Source organism: Protopterus annectens, chromosome 3.part1 (genome assembly GCF_019279795.1).
Source record: "Protopterus annectens isolate FY-2018-M chromosome 3.part1, PAN1.0, whole genome shotgun sequence".
NCBI classification, from domain to species: Eukaryota; Metazoa; Chordata; order Ceratodontiformes; family Protopteridae; genus Protopterus; species Protopterus annectens.
The window spans coordinates 720439734-720461847 of record NC_056732.1 but is presented as its reverse complement, the minus strand read 5'-3'; the positions used below and the strand labels follow the sequence as shown (position 1 = coordinate 720461847).

Sequence of the window (22114 nt, the reverse complement as noted above, 5' to 3'; positions counted from 1 at the left end):
GAGCACATTTTTTAAGGATTTTGGAAAGAGGGGACAGGATGGCAATTGGACAGAAATTTCAGATATCAGAGGAGTTGCCGCCTTTGTGTATAGGAAGGGTATGAAACTGCTTCCATATGGCTGGGACTTCTCCTTCTGCGATAAAGTGATTAATTAGAATTGATGTAGTGTTGTTGCCTCACAGCAAGAGGTTCTCCCATTCGATTTTCGGCTGGAGTGCAGGGAGTGCCTTCTGTGTGGAGTCTGCATGTCCACCCCGCAGTTGGGTGGGCATTCAAAAGACATGCGTAAATGGGCGTGCCTTTGTTGAAGGTTGAACGTTGAGCTGGTACCTCGGCGTTCGTCAAAATCTACTGCCAATCATTAGCGGACCGGAGTTCCACTGTGGCGACCCCTAACCGGGAAAAGCCGAAAGACGACAACAACTGGTAGGGCAAGAGACTCTGATGCAAGTTGGAGAATGTTAGGAGGTATTTTGTCAGTAGATGGGGATCAGGGTTTTAAGATGGATAGTTGAGTCTTGATAAAGGAAGTTGGCACTGGCTTGAGGGAGAAGGAGTTGGAGGGAGGTGAGGTTGAAGGAGGATTAGTGACAGGAGGATTTGAAGTAGATGGTGTATTAGACTTTAATAGCTTGGATATGGAGTCAGTAAAGTACGAGTTAAATAGGGAGGCAATTTCTAGTGAGGTTTTGTCTGGGGATGGGTTGGGGGAGAGGGATTGCCTGGGTGGAGTATCTGGTTAATTGAGTGTCAGAATTTTTTCGAGTTTGTTTTTAGTGCAGTAGGAGGGTTATAGTAAAATTCCTTTATGACTTTATTTATATATTTCTTTAAGTTCCTTGCTTCTCTGTATTTTTGCAGATCTTTAGGAAGTTTAGTTTGGGACCAGAATTTCCAAAGCTTATCTCTATTTTGTATAAGGCTGAGAGTAGTTTTGGACAGCCAGGGTGAGACTGTAGATTTGATGCGTATAGTACGAGTGGGAGCTAGAGAGTCTAGTATGTTGAGAAAGATAGAGTTGAAGCGGAGGACAGCTTCTTCTAAGGGGAGGTATTTTAGAACATTTCAGTTAACTTTTGAAAGGAGGGTGTTGAGTGTCAGGGTTAAAGTTTGAGAGTTTGCGACAAGCGATGTATCTGAGTGGCTTAGACAATTGGGGGGAGAACCTAGTAACCTTTTCTGGAGAGTGGTCACTTAAACAGTCTGGTAAGGTTTGGGGGTTGTGGTATTTCAAAGGTTGGGATACTAGTATCCAGTCTATTAGGGTATGAGACGTATGAGAATTATTAGAATGGGTTGGGTGAGTGATAAGCTGAGAAAACCCATATAAATTAATGTTAATTTTTGAGCTGTCATTAGTGATAGATAGCCAGTTGATATTCACGTCCCAAAGGATAATACTTTCATTGTGAAAGTTATGAGTGAAGTAGGAGAGAACATTTTCTAATATGGGGATTTTATCACCTGGGAGTATATAAGTTGCAGCAATGGTGATGGAGGAATGGTCATTAATTTTGAGATTTCCTATGATCAGTTCCGCTGGTACAAAGGATGGGGTAGGTTTAGATAACAATGTCAAGGTGAGATGGTTCTTATAAAGTATTGCTATGCCTCCTCCTTTTTTGTTAGGGCGATCTAGCCGTAATATGTTATATCCTGGGGGAAGGATGTCATTATCTGGGATGTGCAGTTTTAACCAGGTTTCTGTTAAGGAGACAATGTCAGGGTTATGATCAGTTATCCAGGCATGGAGTTGACAGACTTTGTTTAGTATACTGCGAGTGTTGATAAGAGTAAAAGGAAATGTATTTGCTAGAAGGGGGAGGGGTGAATGAAGTGGGGGAGGAGATGGGTCTCGGGTTAGGGTGCATGTCACCAGATAGAAGGTGGGTTGGTAGTAGATGGAAGAACTTTCTAAATGTTATTTGATAGTGGCAAAGTTTGGGCTTGCTTTGGGAAGTTAAAGGATAAGTAGGACTAATTTTTATTTTGGGGAGAGGAGTGTTAGATTGAGAAAGGGTTTGTGGGAGTTAAGATAGGGGATAGTACATATGGATGGGATGTTACTAGGAGAAGGAGAGTAAGTGGGGGTAGGATGAGAACAGATACAGTAAGTGAAGACATAGTGTGTAAGAGTAGGATGGGTAGTGTAATTTAGAAGGTGAGTTTTGAGAGAGCAGGGTAGTATGGGGTAAATGAAAGGGAGTTAGGAGTAGATGTGAAAGGAAATGTAGGCAAAGGGTATAAGATGTGGACTACAAGGTTGTAGTATAGGAGCTGAAAGGTAATGTTAGTAAAGGGGTTGTAGTAAGGATTAGTAGAGGGTTGGTTAGTGAAACAGAAAGGGGTGGGTTTGCAGGGAAGGAGGAAGGTGTGGATGGGTATAAAGGACATGATATGGGAGGTGGAAGGTGAGCAAAGTGAGCCCGAGTGTAGCAAGGCCGAACGGAGTGGGGCAGCACCTTCTGGAGTGAGATCGCCTAAAAAAAAATCAGTCTATCCCACTCAACGAGGTCAGGCTAAACCCCAATATTTCAGCTTTTAAATATCCAGTTTAGGTAAAAGAGGTCTGTAACCAAGTGAACAGTAAGCAGGGGAATGTATTAGTTGGGAATCTGGAGGTAGGAGTATGGGTTTGGTAGCAGGAACCCATGGTATAGTGCGCAGCTACAGTAATTAAGGCACAGAGCAGTTAGGAGTGTCCAGACTTAGCAGTTACACATTAATAATTACCCTACATAAAACTTTCAAAGCTTGAGGGAGATATTTTCATACTTAGTGTCTATCCCTCGCAGATTAGCTTTCTGTACTGTGCTGGTCAGGGCCGTATTCCCAGTCGCTGGAGGGGGGTAACCAAGTAGAGATATATTGTAATAGGAACTCCAGAAAATTATTGTAGGTGATACTGGAGGGAGATGGCTAGGGAGCAAAACAATAGCCCATTAGTAAAGGAGGAAGAGAGGAATCGAAGGTCACAGTTACACAAGCACAGACATCTGCAGATTAAATTACTGTAATATTTAGAGTCCGGGCAGCCGTTAGGTTCAAAGAGCATACTTATGCATTCATTTCTAGGCTACAAGCGCCCAGCAGCTGTACTAGTGCAGCAATTCAAATATAGTTAACACAAGTGATAGCTAGAAGGCAATTATAAGTTTCACAAACATTCATAGTTGTTAAACCAATCTCCAGTTAATAATTCAGGTACAGGCAAATACAAGTTCATGTGCTGTAAAGAGTGCAAGGGGTCAAGAGTTTCAGAAGACTAGCCTACGCATATATATATATATATATATATATATATAAATATATATAGACATACACACACACACAGTAAATACATGTGTGCACACACCTACATCTGCATGCAGAGGGAGAGTTTGTGTGCAAGTACATTAGTGAGGTGCAGTTGGTTGCACTTAGTACTGTGATGGGAAAGTCATGTTTGAGATGCTTTACTACTCTGTTTTATCCCATGTTTTCTTGTGATAATCTTGAGTAGAACTGTAATGCTAGTTGACGGATTGCAGCCAGGTATTGTCTGTAGAGCAACATAAGGGATAGAATGTTTTGTTGGAAACGTCTGTCTTCTTGGAACACATATTCTAATTGCAGACTACTGAGCTGTCCCTGTAACAAGAAGTGTCCCTCGTTTTGTCTGAATTAAGGATTATCAAATCCAGCCCACAGAGCCAAGATATAGATAAGTCAGGGGAAGCCAGATCCCCTGATATAAATGTTTCAGACACAGATTCTGTGGTGACAAGACAAAATGTACGTGTAAGTTTTACAACTCCATATTGCTTAGAAATTACAATCACTGAACATTCCTTATTGCATTGATAACTATGAAATGAAAATGTAGTTTAGCAGTTATGATGGTACTTGATTTATTATAACCGTGCCATCCTGAATGTCTAGAAATGGGAGCACCCAGATTATGTGGAGATTTCACTTGTCAGTCGTACTGTTTTCCTGTAAAGCAGAAACATTCTTCAGCGACCTAGATGATTTCTGATCATCTGCTGACCCTGTAATGTAGTCTAGGAGACTTAGGACTGTATAATGTTATAACAGTAATGAAGCAGAAGACTTACCTTAATGCATATCTGTCAACCTCTTACGGCAACAAATCTGGACAAAGACATAAATGGGGGAAAAGGCACAAAAATTGGGCCATTTTAAAATAAAATATTGCTCTTACAAACGTAGAAAGTTGATAGAATAACAGGTTTTGTGTTAGCATGAATTTTCTGAAGGTTATGAAAGCTGAAACTCCAATGTCTGTCGTTATTTTCTGACTCAATGTTTTGCCAGAAAATCAGTTTTATGAAAAATGGACCAAAATCATCATCATCATCTTCTTTCGTCTTTTCCCAGTTAGGTGTCACCGCAGCGGATCATCTGTCCGCTCATGATTGGCAGTGGAGTTTTACGGTGTCCAGTTGCCAGCCTGGCGCCCAACCTTCCACAGAAGGCACACACACGCACACACACACACCTAGGGCCAATTTAGAGTATCCAATCCACCTACAAGCATGTCTTTGGGATGTGGGAGGAAACCGGAGCACCCGGAGGAAACCCACGCGACCACAGGGAGGACATGCAGACTCCGCACAGAAGGCACCCCAGCCGAGGATCGAACCGGAGAACCTCTTGCTGTGAGGTGGCAATGCGAACCACTGCACCACCGCGGCCACAAAAATCTGGACATTCTGCTAAAATCTGTACAGTTGGGAGGTGTGCTTTTAATGAAGGATGACAACAAAAAGTGGTCTAAGTGACTAATGCAACATTTTAAGTTTTAGGCTCTGAATTATGGCAAATGTGATGAAGTGTTTCATTTTTAGAGGTTTGATCTTGCAGTCTTTCTGTCATTGCTTTGCAGTAAGGTAATGAAAAAAGTGACGATGGAGCCAGCAGAACGCTTGACAAACCTACAGGCCTTGTGGGAGAGTCAGACAGTGACGGAACCCGGACCTTGTGGTATGCAAAATATTTATATATGCTGTACACACACACACTTAAAGCAGACAAGGTATTCTAGAATTGATGCATATTGTAGGTAATGGATACTTATTTTAAAGTGAAACAGTTTCTTAACTGACACTGTAATCAGCTGTGTTTTATGGCCCTGGTGAGATTATGTTAAACATTTCAGAAGTTTGACATTTTCATTACATAGTATTGACCCTGAATATCAACCTTTTTCAAAAGTAAGGGGACGTGTTCACACTAGCTACAGTTTCTGCTTTACAGAAGTGGTTTCAGAACTATACTTCATGACAGTTAAATGTCACTAGCTGATGAATGTTATTTAATCACAGGTGGCAATTTTCTGTTCAGATTTACTGCAGTGATTTTAAAAGCATATTCAAGATTTATAACGATCAGTGTGGAAAACGTATTTTAAACACGGTTTAAAAACATTGACATTGTGTGCATGTGAACGGCATTGTTTTATGGGCTATTGTGGCTATTTTTTTTTTCTGTTAATGTACAGTCCCTCAGCAGACAAAGCTAATGTCACACTTAGTGACAGGACTATCTACTCGATTTTGATGGAAAGTGCTTTTTTTAAACAAAGTGGAATATGTTGTATAAATTTCAATCCTGTTATGTGTTACATGACAATAACTTTAACATTTTCATGTTTTTAGGGGGTTTTTCCCAGATGTACGCCTGTGTTTGTGATTGCCTTGGATTCCCCTATAGGGAAGAAGTCCAGTGGGTAAGTCTGTCACAGTGCTGGTTTGTGTATTTCATTCTGTGCATTTCCTGCTGGATAAAATATTGCAGCATGAGCTTTTAAAAAGAATTGCATGACAAAATATGCGTCCTCGGTATTTTCTTTCACTCAAGAACTCCTTTTGTGTATTTTCAAAGGATGTGGACACAATTTACCTAACACAGGATACCAGGGAATTGAATTTACAAGACTTCAGTCATCTAGATCACAGGTGAATAAAGTCATTATTATTCATTTTCTAAAAAGCTATGTGCATTGACATTACTTGAATCTGCATGTTTTAAAAGGTGTTGTGTAATATTATTTTTGCTTGATGAAAAAGAACAGAGTTCAGCAAGTATATGTGGTTGCAATTTAACCATAACTGTAGTGCATGTGAATGATTACAACAAGTGCTTAGCATTTTTTTTTCTGTTTATTTATTTATTTATTTTATTTTACATTTGTTGACCGGGATGGTCCGACTGGATACATGTCCATTTTCTTTCCGGGGAGGGAAGCTCCACAGAGAAAAAAAAAAAAAAAAACATATATATATATATACATTACAGTACCTAAATTACATACATCTGTTGTAGATGTAATTTGGGTAACATGAACATGAAATACAATAAAAGTAGCATTTTTTCAACATGATTTTGTATACATTAGACTGTTGTTTTCTTTCATGCATGTTTTACACAGCTTTCTGTGTTTTTCTGAAAATAACCACACTAAAAATGGGTTCTGACTGATTCAGCTGCATCAACGATGGCATGTGGTTTTGCAAGCAGTCTGTTAGTATTTGACCCTCCTGCCCAGTTTTGTCAAGTAATATGGCCAGGTGTGGGCTGACTTTAGCCACTACAAGATGTTCATCGTGTTTCACTGTTGCAGTCATTACACTTGGGTTATCCTGCTGGCAGGCTACCCGCAGTCGGCCTGAATTCCAAAGTCTTGGTCCGACGTCGGTTGCTGTCGCCTCTTCCCTGACGTCAGTGCACCAGGGGTATACAAGATGCAGCCGATGCCATTTTCTTCAGTCTTTCTTGCCGCGCGGTGCCCGAAGCAAAAGCAGTTCTCAAGTGCCAGTCGGCCGACTCCTGAGATTTTCGAAATTGAATTTCAGAACCGAAGTCTTCAATAAAGCTAAGTACCCCATTGGGGAAACTTTTTCTTGCTCCAGACCGATGTAAAAGTTAATTGTATTTCTTGTGGGAAGCAAATACCTCATAAGGATTTTCACTCTTAATGTATTCCTTGCCTAGGCCCTGACCACGACGTTGCTAGTTGTCGGTTTTGTGTAGATTCAACCAACGCACTATTAAGCGTCGCTTTGATTTTTGCTTTACATTACTTTGGCTGAAGGTTTAACTACATAATGCCATCGGAACAACTGACAACTAGAATTCATAAAAAACGCAAAGACAAAAGGACAGGCATCCGAGGTCCAAAACCGACGAAGCCTCTACTAGGCCAGTCGCCGGTTCTCAGTGAGGTGCTTTCGCAGCCCCTGACACCCGCTACCTCAGAGCCACAGGCAGCCTCCGACTCCCACATGGAGACAACTAGGCCTCTGGAAACTCAAGGTATTGGGCCTATGGAAACTATTCCCTCAGATGGGTCCGGAGCCGCTGAGCAGGCATCGGTTTCTGAGGGTGTTTTCAGACCTACACAGCTTACTATCAAGTCCACTTCAGCAGCCAAGGCAAAAGTCTAAAACACCATTAAAGACAAAGAAACAAGTACAGCATTCTCCTGGACAGTCATCCATACCAAAGAAACAGATGCTTAAAATGGCCGAGGACCTAATTACTTTGATCAGGGGTTCCCACCCCCCTCCTGATAAAAGGCCTAGGCAAGACACTGATTATCACTCCTCCGACCAGGTTTCTGTTTCCTCTGATTCCTCTTCAGAACAGGGATATTCTCTTCCTCCCTATGAGGATTCTGACGCTGAAGAATCTATCCCTTCAGCCTCTCCTCCTGAGGATTACTCTTTTGGGGAAACCTTGCACACCATGAGGGAGCATTTCCATTGGGAGAGCCAGGATTATTCAGAATCTAAGAAAAGGCTCAGACTTTCTTTTACTGCCTCAGCACAGACCCCTTGCTAATCCCCCCTGTACTAGATATTGTGGATGATGTTTTTTCTGAATCCAGTTTGTCTCCTGATTCTTTACCCCCTGCACCAATCAAGCCAGATAGGTACTACAGGTTCCCAGACTCTCATAAATGTCTTTATAAAAACTCTGCTGCCGACCCAGAAACAATTTCTCAGGGTCCCAAAGGGGTCAAGACTTCCACTGCAAAAAACCCTGTTCCCTCTGACAGAGATTCTAGAGCTCTGGCTAGATGGGGGAAAAAAGTTTACACCTCTGCTACTTTAGCTGTAAGGGCTTTAAACTGCCAGTTTCACATGCTTAATTATCAACAATACCTAATGTCTTTGCTAAAACAGAAAATGCTTACAAGCTCAGAATGTCCTGACAATAAAGAAATGTAGGATTTATTGCATGCAGCTGAACAAGTGGGAAAGCATACTTTGCAATGTGGTTTTGATTCATTAGAGGCTTCTTGCAGAGCCACAGTTACAGGTTCTATCATTTGAAGGCATGCTTGGTTAAAAGAACAAAGTTTACCTGATCATGTTAACGCAAAATTATTGGATGCTCCATTACAGCATGATACTTTGTTTGGTGTTAAGGCAGACGAGGTGTTAAAGAAAATGGAGGATAAAGCAAAATCAATGCAGACAGTAAAGGATTTCTTACAGGTTCAGCCACCTAGATTTAGCAGGAACTGGTCTTCTAAAAATTGGTCCTTTCCAGTGTCAGGCCACAAAGAGGCAGATACAGACGCCCAAGAGGCAGATCTCAGCCCCAAGACTCATACAGACCAAAACAATGGGGTGCTTCAGCCCCCAAAGGCGGAGAACACAAATTGCCACCTTACAGGAAACGGTCCCAATGACTTCCCTCTACAAATGCCAAGCACTTACCTTTTGGCAGCACCCTTAGGGGGGAAAACTAGCACTTTTCTCACAAAATTGGCACATGATCACCCAGGACAAATGGGTACTGAATATTGTTTCTCAGGGTTACAGGTTCCATTTTCACACCCTACCAAGGTCAAAAGGTATGCCAGACCTGCCACAAAATCAATGGGCAGAGGCACAAAAACAAATTTATGCTCTCATGGACATGAGAGCTATTCAAAAAGTTACCACAGCAAGAATAGGGGCAAGGATTTTACTCAAGACTTTTCTTGGTACCCAGAAAGGACAAAGCCTGGAGACCAGTACTGGACCGGTCACTTCTAAATACTTTCCTGGATGTCCCAAAATTCAAAATGTTGACCCTGCAGCAACTTCTACCCATGCTGGACAAGAAGGCTTGGCTAGTTACTTTGGACCTCAAAGAGGCATACCTGCATGTCCTAATCAGACAGTCTTGCAGAAGATACCTCAGATTCATAGCTGGCTCAATGCATTCCCAATTCTCTACACTGCCCTTTGGCTTATCTACTGTGCCCAGGGTCTTCACAAAATGCCTGGCACCAGTAATTGCATTTTGCAGACAAAAAGGAATTCAAATATATCCCTACTTGGACCACTGCCTTATTCAAGCAGAGGGCAAGGACATTCTAGTAAAGCATCTGGCGTTTGTAAAAAGATTACTGATTTGCCTTGGGTACACAGTAAATGAAAATAAATCAAAACTAGTGCCCTCTCAAGAGATAATATTCCTGGGTGCAAGCTTAAATACAACTGCCCAGATGGCTTATCTCACGCTAGACAAGCAAAGGCAACTGACTCATTACTTTCAAATGATGGCAACAAAGACCCAGCTACCTGCAAGAAAAATTCTGCAGGCTTTGGGCTTCATGGCATCCTGCATTCTGCTAATTCCATATACAAGACTGCATATGAGGAAGCTACAATGGTATCTAAAAAGTGTTTGGACTCAACATTGCCACAGCCAGGAAACAGTAATAACTCTTATTCCCTGCCTGCAACAGGAGTTTCGATGGTGGGCACTGGCCTGTCACCACAACAAGGGACAGCCTTTCACTTTACCCACAGCCAGGCAGAAACTAACAACAGATACATCAGATTATGCCTGGGGGGCACACATGGCAGGAAAATGTATTCAGGGCACGTGGCCCGCAGACCAAATGCATCTTCACATCAATCAAAAAGAGATGCTAGCTGTACAGAATGCCCTGACGGCCTTCATGGATCTACTACATCCAGGACAACTATTACAAAAGACGGACAATACTACAGTTATGTGGTACATAAACAAGCAAGGAGGCACACATTCATACCCCCCTCTACAGGCAAGCCATGACTTTGTAGAACACAGCACTGACCTATCATGCTTTAAAACTTCAGCTTGGCAAGCTAAGAACTTGGTTATATTCAACTGGACGTATAAGAGAATTTAAGTACCTTTTTATGCACTTTTTCTTTTAAAAAATACAGTATTTAAATTGATTTAAACTGTGTATGAAGGAGTGTTGAAGGAATTTTTAACTGGTTATTCTGCTAGTGGCATTGAAACTGACCGCCCCTCAGCCTGCCTCTGGGCCCATCTCATTTGCTCACTCAACTGAGTGCAGTGAGATCATATTCTGATTTCAGGCACTCCTACTGTGTACAAAGAGAGCATCTGGGAAATAGAAAAAAAAAATTAAGCTTATTTCCTGCCTTTCTTGTTAAGTGGTACAGACTATTTGTAGGCTTCTGAGCCCCCAAGCCCTTCTGTGTTTGAGGGAAGCCTTCTAGCTTGTTTTTTTTCTTGTAACTAGCCAGTTTTCTAGTTTCAGCACTCAAATCTGTTTCTTTGATCTCAGCACTTGTTCAGAAAAAAAAAAAAAAAAAAAAAAATTTCATCTGCTTTTACTGTACTTGTGTTTTACCTACTTCTTTTTACTTTTGCATCATCTTAAAATACTCAATTGTATTTATTACTGCTTGGTGTAACTCATTCTAAGCCTTTTGGTTTAAACACTTGGGCTTCGGACCAGTTAGTTGTTTTGCACTGAGAGGTTTGTGGTCTGCACTGTTGTGGCAGAACAGGTAGCTTACATCCTTCTAGGTTGAGAACTGCTGATTGAGGGCTCAGTGTCTGTTATTCTAAAAGTGTATTAATTCTGGTTTAAGCACTTGGGCTTTCAAGCCAGTTATTTTACATTAAGAGGGTTCGTGGTCTGCACTCTTGTGGGAGGAGAGGCTGGACTCTGCCCTTCTGAGCTGGGAATTTCTGGTTAAAGGCTTATAGTGCATGCATATCTGAACTGTTTCTTACTGAAGTTGGTGCGCCTTGTTTGCTGTGGCATAGACTGGATTCGGGCCTGCTGGATCTAGCTTTGTTTGTGTAACTTGAGCACTAATCCAGACATTCTCTAAAGTATTCAATGGTATTTATTACTGCTTGGTTGTAACTTGATTAAAGTGTAGCTATCATTCAAGTCTTTTGGATTAAGCACTTGGGCTTCAGACCAGTTGTTTTACATTAGGAAGGTTTGTGGCAAGCACTGTGGTGGCAGGACAGGTAGCTTTCATCCTTCTAAGTTGGGAACTGCTGATTGAGAGCCCAGTGTCCAAGTGTATTAGTTCTGGTTTAGGCACTTGGGCTTCAGGCCAGTTATTTTACATTAAGAAGGTTCGTGGACTGCACTCTTGTGGGAGAAGAGGCTGGACTCTGCCCTTCTGAGCTGGGAATTTTCTGGTTAAAGGTTTATAGTGCCTGAATATTTGAACTGTATCTTACTGAAATTGGTTCACCTTGTTTGTTCTAGCATAGACTAGATCCAGGCCTACTGAATCTAGCTTTGTTTATATACTTGTTGTTTGTTTGCTTGTTATTTCCTGGAAGCTAATTCACCTAATACGCAACTTCTCAGCTTCTGTGGATCACTAGTGATATCTGCATTGCTTACTGTACTTATTTCCTTGTTTCACTTGAAAGAAAGTTACTGTTTGTCGCTTTTGCATTTAGTTACTTGTATCACATTGCACTCAAGTTACCTGGCACTTGCTCACTAAAGCAATTATATAAGTCAGCACTAAAAATTAAAAGCACTACACCCTCACTCCCCACTGGCCCTTGTTTTCAATTAAGGATTTCCCAATATTATTCTAGCATGTCCAAAGGTCAGTTGTCAATCTCCTCTCCGTCCAGCTGGTGAATCTGGGAATCTTGAGGCAATGTTATAACTGCCTCATGTACACAGACAACCCTCTCCTCCTCCCACATAACACAAATACTTGCAGAGATGCAGCTATTTAGCCAAACTGGAGGCTGAGCTCTCTCAACTCAGGACTGGCAAGACCAGACAGGAGGAGAAGGCAACTACACACACCACAAAACCAGCCTCACATAATGCTACCACTCCACTGAATCAAACACATAAACACACAAAGACATACTGAGGCTCTGAGTAAAATTTACCTAAACAGCAGAGGCCTCCAAAGCAGACACCCAAACAACTGCTACCTCAAGACACCCCACAAGCAACACATAAACCACAAAAGCAGTGTGCAAAGCAGTCACAGCCCTTAAGGCCAAATACAACACCAAACATACTTGTCATAGGTGACTCCATAGTCAGACACACTGACGCCCCACTCACCAGGCTGAACAAGGAGAGGGTCACAGTAAGCTGCCTATCGGCGCTAGAATCCGCCACATAACACAAGCACTGGTCACTCCACAGCAAGTACAAATATGACACAGTCATTGTCCATGCTGGTGTGAACGACCTGAGACGCACTCTCCCTGGACTGCATGAAAAGAGACATAGAGCAGCTCTCTGATTATGTAGCCCAGGCAGGTATGACCCTAACCCTGAGCAGTATCCTTCCTTCACCAAGAATGATGCCACAATATAGAGACAAGATGATCAGCTTTAACAATTGGCTTAATGTCTGGTGTCATTCAAAGGGGATCCAGTGTCTGTCTGCCTGGGATGACATGCTTGACAAGCCACGCTGCTTCGCAAAGGGACGGCTTGCACCTGTCACCCCTGGGATTCCGGATATTGGCTAAGGCTCTTGCCACCCCCATAGTGCCATTTTTAGGCAAGGCTCAAATTCTAAACCTACCACCCTAGAAAACAAAATGGGAAGAAATTGAGGGTAATGCTGCTCAATGCCAGAAGTCTAAATCTCAAAATGCACGCACTGAGGCCCTTCTCAGTATGGAGAACATCGATGTCTGTGCTGTAACTGAAACCTGGTTCAAGGCTCCTGAGAGCACCCCGCACTATTAGGTTTTACCTCATATCATGCTCCGCCCCAAAACCCGACCACTCCACAAAAGGAGGGGTGTATCCATATTCATAAAGGATACTCACACCTCCAGGTTGGTGGCAACGCATGAAGCTTCGAAACCATCCAGGTGCAACTAACAATAGGCAAAACTGCTCTACAAATTGTAGCATGCTACAGGCCACCCTCTCAAACTCAGGAACCCCACACAGCCTTCCTGAAGACACTGGAGGGTATAAATGTATCTCCAAACACCATCATATTGGGTGACTTCAACTACCCGAATATAGACTGGGAACATTACTCAAGCCCTAACTTTCTAGCCCAACGGTTCCTGGAGTTCATAAATTAAATGCCATGGAACAGCTAGTCACTGTTCCCACGAGAGGAGAAAATATACTAGATCTCATTGTCACAAACATGGGGACAAAATGCTCCACACCGAAGTATATCCTCATTGGTGAGATCTGATCATAAACTAATCTCACTGGAAATCCACATCCCGCCCCACCCCAAACAAAAGACCATAGTGAAGAACTTCTAAAGCAAACTTCACACTACTCAAGACTGGTGTGGTATCCTTCAAGGCCCCTGAGTCAGAGGAAACCACAACCCAAGCTGCGGAAGCCCTTACAAATGCCTTCTATGAACACCTCCAGGACTGCTTGGTTCAGGCAATCCCAAATAAAACCAAGACCCTTTCCACAAAGGGCAAACGCCCAGTCTGGTGGACCCCAGCCATTAACAAACTTTACAATAAGAGGAGAAAGCTATTACATGATAGAACAAAATCCATAAAAGGGAAGTCACCCCTGATCATTATTAGTAAAAAATACGAAAGCACTCATAAAATCAACTAAGGCCAATTTTGAGAGAAAATTGCCATGGATTCAAAGGACAATCATAAGGCCTTTTTCAGCTATGTTAGGAACCTGGGTGGAAACTCACAGATATGCTCAGAATTAGTCCAAAATGATACAAAAATCACTGAACCCACAGACATTGCCAACATACTGGCAGACAGGTTCAGTGCAAACTTCACCCCTCTCCCTAAAGGAGAGATAACTATCCCAGCCGAGTGTAGCCTCCCGGACATCTCAAATGCGCAGGTGAAAGCTGCTCTCTAAAGCTAAAAACACAGCATCAATGGGACCGGATGGTGTCCCCGGCTGTGTGCTACACGAGCTAAATGAGGAATTAAACCCGCATAAGGCAGCTGTTTAATCTCAGCCTTACCACAGGATACGTGCCCAAGGAGTGGCGTGACGGCAACTGTGGTCCCACTCCACAAAGGTGGCGCCTCACGGACCCTGGTAATTACCCCATAAGCTTAACAAGTCTAGTCTGCAAAGCTATGGAGAGGATCATAATGGAGCTCATAAACAAAGATATAGGGACTTGCAGACATTGGACCCGACCCAGTTTGGCTTTGTCAAGGGAAGATCATGCCTTTTGAACTTGGTCGACTTCTTCAAATAGTCACCAAGGCCATTGATGAGGGAAAGGCAGTCCATACAGCCTACCTTGACCTTGCAAAGGCTTCACACAATACCCCACTCGGTATTGTAGAAAAACTTACCAGCTTAAATGTAAACCCATATGTCACAAGATGGGTTGCAAACTGGCTTAAGGACAGAACCCACAGGGTTAGAGTTGCTGGCGCTGTGTCAGACTCCAAGCCGGGTCACAAGTGGTGTCCCACAGGGCTCGGTCCTTGGCCCCTATTGTTTGGCATCTACTTCTCAGAAGTACAGGCCAACATGGGAGGACTTTGTTGACAAAGTTTGCAGATGACTGCAAACTGGGCCATAGTGGAAAGTGCATCGGACACTGATATCCTTCAGTAGGGACTCACGGAAACAGATAGCTGGTGCCAGTGCCATGGCCTGAAGTTACACGCCAATAAATGTATAGTCATACCCTTCGGGAAAGACAAGATAACCCAAAGTTAGCATATAGGTGGCAATCCACTAAGCACAGAAGAGGTTATCAGGGACCTGGGGACCCAGGTTGACAGTGGCCTTTCTTTGACACTCACATTGCTAAAGTGGTTAGAAAGACCTTCTACATTGCCCACCTGATCATGAAGGGATTCACATCCAGATCTAGTGAGGTCATTGTTCCCCTGTACTCTTCACTTATCAGACCAATGATCGAGTACAATGCCCCATTCGGGATGTATCTCACCCGACATCTGCAGCAATTGGAGAGACCCCAAAAGTTCCTCACCAAAAGGATAAAGGGACTCCAAAATCTGTCATATGCTGCCAGATTGAAGAAACTCCAGCTCTATTCAGTCGCATACCGCCTGCTCAGAGGTGACATGTGCCTGACATACAAGGCCATGTCCAACCCGAATTAATGGACATGCTCCACCTCAAAAAATCCAAATCCACCAAAACCACTAGAGCAAGCGACTTAAACCTTAGCACAGATATAAATAGGACGTGCTGGAGGGATAGATTTATCACTCAGAGACTCCCTATGCTGTGGAATAAAATCCCGGTCCATGTGAGGCAGAGCACCTCGCTGACTCTGTTCAAGAGAAATCTAGACCTGTGGATGGGAGATCGAGGTTTACCCGGAATCATCTCTGGGTCACTGCTGGACAGAGGCACAACAAACTAATGGGCACAGTATTTTTTCATATAAGGGGTGGCGTAAGCCACAATAATTTGGGCTAGGCTTATAAATGCCTTAGGGCAGATAGCCTAGTATAAACCTATGAACCTATGAACCTAAGTACATCTGCAGGCACAATTCCTGCCAGGAAATAAAAATACTCTGGCAGACGAACTAAGCAGAAACCTCATGGACCCTCACGAGTGGAAACTAATTCCACAGGTCTTTAGCATGATAACAAGGAAATGGGGATGCCCAGACAGAGATCTTTTTGCCTCCCCTCACAACTACCAACTACAGAGATTCTGCACAAGGACTTATCGCTCACAAGCATGGAAAGTGGATGCTTATCATTCAGCTGGAAAACCCTAACAGTTTATGCCTTTCCACCACTGCCTCTCCTTCCCAAGGTGCTCCTAAAAGTCAGAAAAGAGAAGCCAAAAATGATTCTGATTGCCCCAGACTGACCACACCAGCACTGGTACCCAATCCTAAAGAGCTTGTCTCAAGGCCCAGCCTGGACTTTACCTCAAATTCCTCATCTTCTTACTCAAAACAATCAGATCCTGCACAGCCAACTCAGAACCTTAAATCTGGCTGCATGGCAGATAATATAGCCACTCAGAACACACCTCTCTCTAAAGCTGTTATGGATGCCATTTTGGAAGCCAGGAGGCCCATGCAGAAAAATGGAAGAGATTCTGTGCCTTGAACCACTTGTTCCAAATATTCCTCAGATTTTACAATACCTAACTGAGATGCTGGACAAAGGCCTCTCCTTCTCATTAATTAAGATCCATGCCTCTGCCATTTCAGCTCATTACAATACGGAACCTCCTATTTTCTCTCATCCACTGCTAAGACAGTACCTCAGAGGGGCAAAAAACATAAGACCCCCCAAGGAGAGCACCGATACCTACATGGGACCTCAACTTTGTCTTAGAAAAGCTCACGCTGCCTCCTTTTGAGCCAGCCAATACAGCTGATATAAAATTCTTATCATGGAAAGCTGCTCTGCTCCTAGCAATAACTTCAGCAAGAAGAGTCTCAGAGTTACAGGCATTAATGGCAGTGGAACCTTTTATCACTTTTCATCCGGACAGGGTTTCTCTAAGGACAAACCCAACATTTATGCCAAATGTAGTATCCAGTGTGGCTCTTAACCAAACCATTCATTTGCCAACATTTTATCCAAGTCCCCAGAATAAAGGGGAGAGACTTCTGCACTCTTTGGACATACACAGGCAGCTACTCTTCTACTTGGACAAATCAAAAGCTTTCAGAAAAACTGAGTAACTATTTGTGGCATATGCTGCAGGATCACAAGGAAAGGCGATCTCAACGCAGACTATTTCAAAATGGATAGGGCACTGTATTCGTTTCTGCTATGCACAGCATGGCAAGTCAGTGCCTAAGAATATTAGGCCACATTCTACCAGGGCAGCAGCCCCTTCAGCAGCCTTTCTCAAAGGAGTACCAACCAAGGAATTTTTGGAAGCTGCAACTTGGAGTTCAGTGCACACTTTTACCAAGCATTATCACTTACCTCTTTACTCTAAATCCAGAGCAGGCTTTGCCACTGCAGTTCTGCAGGGCCTCATAGCCTCTCCTAATCCTATATAGACCCAGCCGCCCTACCTCAGCTTTGAGATTCAACCCAAGTGTAATGACTGCAACAATGAAACACGATGAACATAGTGCAGTTGTGTACCTACCATAAATGTAGATGTTAGTGTATTCACTGTTGCAGTCCAGGTTACCCACCCTCCATCCCCCTTTCTTTGCTGGGACTTATCTATACGTCTCTATCCTATACAACCTATGTGGTGTATTTGCTTATAGATGAAGGTATTGTTTTTATTTTTCTGTATGTTTTTATAAGCAATATGTATTGCCTTCCTTCTTGGGGGCACCTGACATCTGCGGCAAGAAAAACTGAAGAAAATGGTGTCGGCTGCATCTTATATACCGCTGGTGCACTGACGTCAGGGAAGAGGCGACAGCAACTGACGCCGGACCAGGACTTTGGAATTCAGGCCGACTGCGGGTAGCCTGCCAGCAGGATAACCCACATGTAATGACTGCAACAGTGAATACACTCTAACATCTACATTTATGGTAGGTACACAACTGTACTTTCTGCCACTGCAGCTTAATGACAGAGTTACTTTCCAGAATGTTTTTGTGCATGGGAGGCTTGATTTAGAAATCTTGGAGATCATTCTGTTAAGGCACTGGATACCTGTTCTAAACTGTACTGTACTGTAAAGAGATTGTTTTCTGATGGATTCTTTTTGGGGTTAAGGGTGTAGCACAAAAATATCAAGCTTTTCACAAGATAGTTTAGCCCTATTCCATGGTCCTATGTGTGTTCTGAAGAAAAGACATATATTTTCCACTGACATGCTATAAACTGAAATTTAGTATAAGCCTCAGTTAGGCGTATTAAAATTAAGATTTGTGGACCATTTTAAAAAACTGTTGGATAAACAAAAAAGAATCCATGAGTACTGTTGCTCTGAGGGAACATGGACTCTGTTACAGAGCTCTTCCTTGCGCATTGTGACACACATGGAAAATAAAGTTATGCTGCTGCGGTCCCTTTGTTTCTTTCCTTTTTGTCACTGGCCATCTACATCTCCCTGCCTGTTCACACTGTAGACAAAGATGATCTCACACTTCTTTGATGAGGCTGCCTTCTGTGCTTTTACTGGTCAGTCATATATATATATATATATATATAGTTAGATTTTTTTCTTCCCTGTTCTTTATGGGAGCAAGAGTTCTTCCTGATGCACCAGGCCCAATGTATAGAAGGATGCCTCTGCACACCCATACTTCGGGTACAATGATAAGCACCTCTTGGCAGTCATAGCAATTCCAGCTGTTCTTTGTGCTCTTAGCTTGCCGTATTACTGCCTTCCCACCCTCCTTAAATGGCTCTTCCAGTGTCCAGACCTGCTGTTTGAACCCTGATCACCTTGATCACAGGCAGGTCTTTGACCTTTGCCACAGAATCAGTCAGTGCACTTTGTATTTTCAAAGTTATCAGTTTTTGTCTATCCTATATGACATAAAACTGAACAAGCCACATTAAGCTAATCTGCTTGTTTTGTAAATGTTATGTTTTCACTCCTCTGAATGTGAGATGTAAAAAAGTCTAAACAAAATCTTGAACATTTAATCATTTATTTGTAAACTCTTATCTCAGTTATAGGGAGCTGGTTATACACTACAGCTACTGTGTATGTATTTGCTGTTATTGTTCTTCTTCACTGAAAAGTAGGGACTACATTTTTAATAAAAAAAAAATCTTTGTTGACTCATCATTTCTGATATAGACAATCATACATTTATCTCAATGAAAAAACGTATTGACATACAGTATTTTCAATTGCAGACATTAGACATCACATATAATCTTCTATACAGTTATTGTCAGTTGAACATTACATAGCTCATTCCATTCCTGCCTTCCCTTAAACTTCATGCCTTCTCTAAAACATTGTTCTGCGTGTGTTATTCCCACAATTCCCATTTTTTTCTATGTAATTTGCTGCAACCCTGTTCTAAAGATCCCCCTTCCAGTTGTTTTATTTATGTCACAATAAATTTATTACTTATAGTATGGTGAGTTTAGACTTTAATTTCCATTTTTTTAGTATTTTTGGTAGCCACCTGAATTAAACTCATCAAGGCCTTACTATGTGTAGGCAGTTCAGATTCTTTATTACAGCTGAAAAAATAATTTCCTTTGTTACATGAGTTTGCTAATCCAGTATTTTTGACAGAGAATTCTGTAGGGGATTGTTAAAATCTGCCAACTTATTATACTCCCAAAAAATACGTTCCCAGTTATCTCTTTTATTCCCCATCACACCTCCAACATTTGCAATCTACCTGAGGAGAAATTCTTTGGAGTCTGCTTGGGGTCTAAAAATACCCATGCAGAGACTTCCAAGCAAAAATCCTAAAATCTCTAGACCTTGTTGCATATTTGGGAGCCGTAGATATATCCTCCCATTGTTTCTTTTTGAATTGCTTATCCAGTTTTTCTTCTCACTCCTTTCTAAGCTCATCTGATTGATTCTTATAGTTATCATGCAATATTTTATATACTGTACTAATTATCCTTTTAACAGCAGCTTCTATTCTGGATTGTCTTTTTCCCATTCTAGTACCTTTCCCTCTCATATTATTTGCTCCCAGTATTTGCCAGTTTTCTTCTGTAAAGAAGTAGGGGAGTATATTTTTGCTTTGTTTAGGTATGTGGTTCAATTTTAGGATGTAAGCTTGTTCTGTAAAGCATTTAAAAAAACACAACTTTAACACATTAATTTATTTATTTAACATTGTAAGACATTAAGCAAAAATAGATGTTCTTCATCTCACATTGCTGCAGTCCTTACATATGGGTAGTCCGCTGTCCTCGGTCGGCCCGAATACCAAAGTATAAGGCTGACGTCGGTCAAGGCGCTTAAGACTGACATCAGGACGTCAGGGTACAAATGCGCATGACCGACGTCATATCCTCAGTCTTTTTTGCCGCATGGTCCGATGCAGAAGCAGCGTTGCAAGTGCCGTTCGGCGTTCTGAAATTTTTCGAGTTCGGAGTTTCAGACCGAATCAAAGTTGGCTAAGTACCCCGTTGGGGAATATTTTGGTTTTTTCTTGCCTCAGTGTTTTACCGGATGTCAGAAAAGTGAATAACTGTATTTCTTGTGGGAAACAGATACCGCATAGGGATTATCATTCTTTGTGTATTCCTTGTTTGGGGCCTGAGCACGACGTTGTTGGGTGTCGCTTTTGTGCTAGGTTCAATAAGCGCACTATTGCGAAGGTTAGATTGTGCTAGGCTGGTCTTGAAGCGGTGCAATTATAATATGCCGCCGGATTCACGGGCCCGCTTCTTCAAGAAGCGCAAAGACAAAGCAGTTAAACCCAGGCAGAAGAGTCGTCCGTTCGGACGCCGGTTCTTTAGAGGCGTCAGTGGAACCGGTGGTTCCGACGGAGGCTTCTCTGGAGTCCCAGGGGGAGACTTTGATATTGCAGGATGTGGCCTCTCTGGAGGCAGGTCAGGCTGAAGGGGCTTCCCAGGTTACTGTACTCCCCTCCCTTCCTAGGGTGGTTAGGTCCTCTCCTTCTGTTTCCAAGGCTTCTCCTAGAGGCAGGCCAGGTTTTACTTCTGTTGGTGTCACTCCTAGTGCAGCAGGGTCTGTGCCCAAGAAGCACATGCTTAAAATGGCAGAAGATTTGATTACTCTGATTAGAGGTTCTTTGCCCCCTCCTGATAAGAGGCCTAGGGTGGAGCCAGAGTTGGGGAGTTTTGAGCAGGCTTCAGATGTTTCTGAGTCTTCGGCTGAAGACTTGCAGGAGTACTCTCCTTATTCTGATTCTGATGCAGATGATTCGACTCCTTCTGCTTCTCCTCCAGAGGATTTTTCTTTTTCAGAGACTCTTCATTCCATGAGGGAACATTTTAAGTGGGAAGGTCAGGACTTCTCTGATTCCAGGAAAAGGCTTAGGGAATATTTGCTTTTGCCCCAGCATAGGCCCTTGGCTATACCTCCTGTTCTGGATGTTGTGGAAGATGTGTTTGCAGAGGCTTCACTTAATCCTGATTCTCTGCCTCCTGCTCCTGTTAAACTGGATAGGTATTACAGGGTGCCTGAGGCTCATAAATATCTTTATAAGAGTCCTAGGGCGGACCCAGAAACTGTTAGTCAGGGACCTAAGGGTGTCAAGGCCTCTGTTGTGAAAAATCCGGTTCCTCCAGATAAAGAGGCCAGAGCTTTGGATAGATGGGGAAAGAAAGTCTATACATCTTCTACCCTAGCTATGAGGGCTTTGAATTGCCAGTTTCATATGTTGAAATATCAAAACTATCTTCTTTCTCAATTGAAGTCTAAGGTGGATGCTCTGGCGGAAGGCATTGAGTGTAAAGAGTTACAAGATTTGGTGCATGTTTCAGAGCAGGTGGGTAAGCATTCTTTACAATGTGGTTTTGATGCTGTACAGGCCTCGTCTAGGGTGGCTGCCACTGGTTCAGTTCTTCGCAGGCACGCATGGCTGAGGGATCAGAATTTATCTGACCATGTTAAGACAAGGATTTTGGATGCTCCTTTACAGTCTGATGTGTTGTTTGGTTCACCTGTGGAATCAGTCTTGAAGAAAATGGAAGACAAGGCTAAGTCCATGCAGGCTGTTAAAGATTTTTTGCAAGTGCAGCCTCCAAAGTTTAGTAGGAATTGGCCTGCTAAGGGGTGGACGTATCCTTCTTATGATTCTCAGTCTAGGGGTAGATCTAGACGTGGTAGGGGCAGAGCTCAGAGTTCTTTCAGACCTAGAACAGGGAGTTCACCTGCACAATCTTCGGTGAGGGCAGGGGCCAGTCCTTTCGTAAACAGGCCCAATGACCTACCTTTTCAGCTGCCAGATCCTTCTTGCCTGGCAGCTCCTTTGGGAGGAAGGTTGGCACTCTTCCAG

The 22114-nt window shown here is 42.8% G+C and overlaps 1 protein-coding gene across 5 annotated transcripts in view; it reads left to right on the top strand.

The window, feature by feature from the left end:
• CARMIL1 (capping protein regulator and myosin 1 linker 1) overlaps window positions 1-22114 on the top strand; it is a 4434936-nt gene that overhangs the window by 1754011 nt on the left and 2658811 nt on the right. For all 5 annotated transcript variants that reach the window (XM_044067077.1, XM_044067074.1, XM_044067073.1 and 2 more), the window contains exons 6-8: window positions 4891-4988; window positions 5663-5733; window positions 5889-5962. In XM_044067077.1, the coding sequence (XP_043923012.1) occupies window positions 4891-4988; window positions 5663-5733; window positions 5889-5962 (243 nt within the window). The remainder of the gene's footprint in view (window positions 1-4890; window positions 4989-5662; window positions 5734-5888; window positions 5963-22114) is intronic.